We start from the raw sequence: 6,000 nt of genomic DNA on the forward strand, positions 1-6,000 counted from the left end.
AGTGGTCAAGAATGAGATATCGATTCAGAGAGAGTCAATCTGATTTCAATCGGTCGTGGGAGCACAATGGCAGATAACCGAGATGCCAATATCAACAGTGCACTGTGCGTTAAGACAGAGATGGAGTATCGGCTCAGACCGAGCGGCCTCATGAAGAACTTCTGCAGAACGAACACTTCGAAGAAAACGAAGAAAATCAATCTTTCTTTGAATAGAAATTCAAGGCGATGTGTAAAATGTACATAATAACACTGCTGCAGCAGATCTTCAGAAACAAGAAGAGAAGATTTACTCTCTTTAAAAGCGAATAACAAATAGGTGTATTACAAGCTTTGCGTTGCAGTGGGATCTAATATGTCACTGATGATTCTCCTGAAGGAAATGCACCTGTCTTTCAGGGACAATATCTGAACTGCAGCAAAACGTCCTCAATTAAATGGAGATTACGAGGAAGTTTTGAATCTTTAACATTAAATATCGAAACTTTCTGTGGTAAATAAAATGAGACAATGCAGGACGTTTAATTTAAAGTATGGAAAACTGTTCAGAGGCGATTGTATTATTTGTTTAAGGACGTTTATAAGAAGCTAGTGTTTCTCTGCACTGTTGCAGAGAGCTCACTATATGTTGGGTTTCTCTCTGTTATGGTCTTGGCGTGTGACCTTACGATGTAAAGTGATAATAATGCACATTATACTAATAGAATATAATTGAATATAGAGCCTGTAGCACACGAAGCAGTTATTCCAGCTGCTGAAATGGTCGTGACGAATGTTGTGAGCAATGTCATCATAACTGACAGTAATTACTTGGCTCAGGGTACTTACTTGCACACTGAGTCATATTAGGTGAATGCGAGCCTGAATGAGAGTGTGTAGCAATAAGTGCAACACAGCTGGGTGGCTGAGTTTAAGGACTGTGGCACAATCAGAGAACCAGAAAACAACCACCTTCTTGAAGAGTCCTTCACCCCCGCTCGCTCTAATTCTTACCAGAAACAAGCACGGAGACACTTTGGCTCAGGGATCAATAAGGTGGTATCACATCACAAATTACCAGGCCACTTGAATCTCGGCGTCCCGTCTCCCTGCATTCCTCTGGCCCTCGCCATTGATCTCCTTTTTGCTGTTCCTGATGAGGCGCAGCACCGGTTCGATCTCCTTCAGCAGCTCGTTGTTCTCCTCCATCCCGTTGCACAGGAGACCCCCGCGGCCCCCGTCCCTCATCAGCAGGGGGTCCTGGGCCTGTATGCCTCCCCTCTGCAGGAAGGACTGGTTGATGGACGGAGAGGACAGGTTCTCTATGGCCCTGAGCTGGGGCTCCTTGTTGACCTGCTGCTGCTGCCCGGGGCTGAACGGACTGAGAGGGGAGCAGTGCTCGTAGGACTTTGAGGCCGGGAAGGCGGGGCGCGTGACCCTCACCGTGCGCTGGCGGCCTTCTCCACACAGGGTGGTCTCCAGGTGGGTGGTGAAGCCCTCAGGCCCGCGGAGGATGAGCACGGCGTGGCTCTCGGGCGACACATTCTTCAGCGTCTCCAGGGCCCGCTCGTAGGAGAGGTCCACCAGGGGCTTGTTGTTGACGGCCAGGACGATGTCGCCCACCTGCACCAGGCCGCACTCCTCCGCCGCGCCGCCCCGGATGAGGTCTGACACGATGACAGGCGGCTTGGACACCCTCTGCTTCACCAGGAAACCCAGACCGCCGATCTTCCTCTTGAAGAGGCGCACTGAGATGATGTTGGGCTGCAGCTGGCACACTGTGGGCTCAGACTCCTGCATGTTGCCTGCGTGAGATTGTTTGGCGTGCGTGCGCGCGTGTGTGCTTCTCCGTGAGTGTACGTGCGCTCTCAGGGATGTTTCTGAAAAGCAACAGAGAGAGAAAGAGGAGGGGGAAACAGAAGTTCTATTAGTTTCAGGGGCAATTACTTTGTCTGCATGATTTCCAGTGTGTCCAAGACGGTTTGTAAGTCGTTAAAGCAGAGTGTTTTCAGAAGGTAATATCTCACAGATCATTAAGTCCTGTTGAGCCACAGAAACAAGAATAACCTCGTGGACATAAAAAATCTATTATCCGACTAATCAGACAAACGTGCGCCTGTGTGATTCTCATTCCAGTGTAAAGTCGCGTTTTAAAAAGGCAAATATTGTCTCAGCTACACGAAACCAGCAGGTTCTTGTCCTGTGATCTTTTACATTTCAGGGGTAAATATTGGACTTTTTAATCAGCAGAATCTAATTAACATCAATGAGGTGATTATTTCACCCATGTCCGTTTTGTTGGTTGTTTGTGGGTCAGGGAAAAATCCAGAAAATCTCTGTGCAGATCCGGATCAGAGGGCGCATTCCAACATTAGTTAGAACGTTTTTCAACATTTCAACAGTTTCTTGATCTTGATGATATGAATTGTGTAACAATTTGGTGCAGATGCAAAAAACAAATCCAGATCTAGTGAATATAAATGTGGATTGTTGGACCTTGGCTGACGAATGAGCTCGACTGAGTGACACTGACTCTAAAGCTTCAAATATCCAACATTATAAACTCAGGTTCAACTCGGTTAACTGCTCATATCTGTCTCTATCTCAATGGCTCATGCTCAATCCATTTCATTCTGCTCAGTGTATTTATTCTGTGTAGATTGTATATATTATTCATATTTTTATATCTTCTTTTACTTATACTGCATGTTTACTTATTATTACTGTGGCAATGCTCCTTGCCACGGGGCGCTCCCACACACAGCCAGAGACGGAAGTGTTGCTTCTAAACATTCTTTATTAATCAATAAACATAAATTCAAACTACAAACTTAAAGCAGACTGGCTTTGCAGCTCAGTCCGGGCGTCTCTCCAGTGTCTCTGTCTCTCCAGTGTCTCCGAGTCTCTGAGTTCTGAGTCTCTGAGTTCTGAGTCTCTGAGTTCTGAGTCTCTGAGTTCCGAGTCCCTCCTTGAGGCAGCGCAGACAGTACTTTTAAGCACGAGGACCAATCAGCTAACAGCTGTCACCTGCGCTGATTGATCCTCTATGAGCAGGTGAGGGTGCTCTCCCAGCCCCCCCACCTCCACAATGACTTTTACTGCTTTGACTCTTGAGGGTCTAAAGGATTATCTCATCTTATCTTATCTTATCTTATCTTATCTCATCTTCTGTTAAAATGTTAATTAATGATAGTGATCCAGTACTTTAGCCTAATGCCATCGACAGAACCTGTTCTAAATATGTTACCTTAAAAACAACGTAGTATTTTATCATGGTGACATTAGTAAGTAATGGATTTTTCCTCCGACCCTGCAAAGACAAGGACAAGTGAAATATTGGGTTTTGTTTTCCTCCATTTGCAGCCAGCTCTGGTTGGAATGGTCGGTCTGCTTGTGCGACAGCAACCTTTGAAATCTCCAGCTCCATTCGTGTTGCGTACAGACACAAAGGTTCGTTATGGAGCTGACACTGTGACAATTGCCAGGAATGTGTCATTTCAAATTCCATGACTTCGCAGCCTCTTCAACCCCTACAGGCAAATACATATTTACATGTGCTTTTTTGCGTAATCATGACAACTGAACTTTTGAGGAAAGAAGAAAACAAGGCCGATCCCTCCGCTCCTTTAGGTCCTATTGTTTCACTCTGTGCACCATCGTCTCTGCACTAGAAATTAACTTTAGGAAGAAGAAGACGCTCTCCTCCCACGTCGCTCAGACGCTGCACTAATACCTTTTTACTCCATTTGATGCAAAGCAACAATAAATGAGCGAGTTGTTATCTAGAAATCTCTGCATCTGGCAGCGTGGGTGGTCTACGCACCATGTTAAAAAAGAAAAAGATGTGAAGCAGCACCGTGCGCGTGCTCGCAGTCGGTATAGGAGGACAAGCACGCGCTCTATAACGGGGAGAATTCACCACCAAGGTCAGCGCTCTGCCTTTACAGCAGCCTGTGGTCGCTGCTGCTCTCACTCTCCTGCTCGTTGCTGCTCCTTTGCAACAGTTCAGTGGTTTGTTTACTCTTCACCACGGTCAGAAATCACAGGGAGGCTCGTGGAACATGTGAAAGTGACTTATTCAAGAGAACAGTGTGAGAGAGAGACTATAATGAGACGTAAATGTTCCTTTTTAATCTCCCCGGCTACGATACGTTGCATGAGAGTGAGTCAGGTCAGTGGGACTGAACTGAGCTGCCCTGGAGCACAGGAATCACTTAAACACGCCCTTCAATCCTCACTCTCTGAAGCTGCAGCATAGTTAAGAAATTATCAATGACGGATGTGAATATTGATGAGAATATGCCCGGAACACGGAGATTTTTTATTCTTTGAGAATGCTGCTCTTACTGGTTTGGGTCAGATGAGTCTCTTTTATATTTTTATGAATATCAATGATCAGTGAGCTAAAGCAAGCATAGTTTAATCCTCATGAATCATTATGGATTCCTACATTTAAAAATGATCTGTTGTTCAAATAATGTCATGATTCAGAGTTATTTACTTCTAACCACTTAATATATATCTCATCTGAAGGGGCCCCCCATGTGTTAGGGGCCACCTGGGGGCCAGGTAATATTATTTCAACTGGTAATATCATAAGAATCATCGGTGTAACCTGCACTTAATTTCAATTTAAATGCATAATGTATATACGGTTTTAGGCGATAATGAGGGAGAAACAGCATTTTTGGGCTTCAACTGACAGGTTGCTTTAGTCGTGCATTCAATAAATGTCTGATATCATCATCATCATCATCATCATCATCATGCAACAGCTACAAAACAAAGCCAGTTGGAGGTCAGATTTGTGTTTTGAAGTTCAAACACAACAGATAAGCAGCTGCAGAATTACTGCTTTGCCACTGAGACACATGCAGTTACCCAATAATCAGACAGCAAGATATATTTACATCAAAATGCAAAAGAAAAAACACAGTGGCACTGTTTCAATTTAATTTCTGACCACGTCTACTCATAAAGATTATTCAAGATTTAACAGAACACGCAGGGATCATTAGAATGTGAAGCCCAGTTTGGTTCCATTTTGCTCTGCTCTCCTCACAGGCGTCAGTGCAATCGGCAGAAAACGCACAAGATGTTCCCATCGAGAAGGAAACGAACGCATTTCTCCCAGAGCAACAAGTTCTGGAGACACTTTGTTTGGGAACAATTGCAATAAAAACAAATCATCAGTGAGGCCACAGGTTCACTTCAGGGATGCTCCCTCCATCCCTCCATCCCTCCATCCCTCCATCCCTCTGCTCCAGCTCCTCTCCTCATCCTCATCCTCCAGCGGAACGCGCAGCTTGATTCCCCCACACAAACACAACAACTACGATGAGGAGGAACTCACCCCCCTGAGAAGCAGGTCGCTGTCTCCACGACCTGCTGCCGTGAACTTGGGATAAAACTCCGTCTCCTGCTCCTCGGCGGCGGCTGCACGGCTCTCGCTCTCATCCACAGAGGGAGGAAGAAACCAAAACGTCTCCAAGTCGCAGCGACGCGCTCTGCCTCTCTGGAGACGAGGCACGCTTGTGCCGTTGCGCGCACCGGGGCGCCGTATAAATACAGAGCAACGGGGGCCACTGTGACGAGCTGGGGGAGCCGTGCGCGGGCATTCAGATGAACTGGAGGTGGGTTTAGTTATGTCGGTATATCGTCATCACTCAGCATGCAGCGCGCCCGGCTCTGCGCGCATCATCCCCACACACACACACACACACACACACACACACACACACACTCTCTCTCCTCAGCCCTGGGGGGAGGCAGAGGAGGAGAAGGTGTGTCAGCGCCTCAGCACAGAGGTTTTTCTCCCGGTCGTGATCTTTCTTGAACTTGCAGTAAAGTCGGATTAATGAGGGGATAAAGATCTGAGCACGGGTCTGCAACTGAGAGACAGACAAAGACAATGCAGGGGGCATAGGTTTTTATTGACAACGCAAAGAAAGACCCTTTCACTTGTTTTTAGAAAACCATCTTTGAACAGAAGAATGAATTTCCCTGCTGAGACCCAGAATAA

At 46.2% G+C, this 6,000-nt stretch overlaps 1 protein-coding gene across 2 annotated transcripts in view; it reads right to left on the reverse strand.

Annotated features, from left to right (window-relative positions):
- The window catches only part of nos1 (nitric oxide synthase 1 (neuronal)), a 36,755-nt gene extending 31,257 nt beyond the window's left edge, over positions 1–5,498 (reverse strand). For both annotated transcript variants that reach the window (XM_047341346.1, XM_047341345.1), the window contains exons 1-2: positions 5,332–5,498; positions 1,057–1,858 (exon numbers count right to left, since the gene is read on the reverse strand). In XM_047341346.1, coding sequence (XP_047197302.1) covers positions 1,057–1,778 — 722 coding nt within the window. In that variant the 5' untranslated portion in view covers positions 1,779–1,858; positions 5,332–5,498. The remainder of the gene's footprint in view (positions 1–1,056; positions 1,859–5,331) is intronic.
- Between the last annotated feature and the right edge of the window lie 502 nt (positions 5,499–6,000).

This window comes from Hippoglossus stenolepis, chromosome 9 (genome assembly GCF_022539355.2).
Source record: "Hippoglossus stenolepis isolate QCI-W04-F060 chromosome 9, HSTE1.2, whole genome shotgun sequence".
Lineage (NCBI taxonomy): Eukaryota > Metazoa > Chordata > Actinopteri > Pleuronectiformes > Pleuronectidae > Hippoglossus > Hippoglossus stenolepis.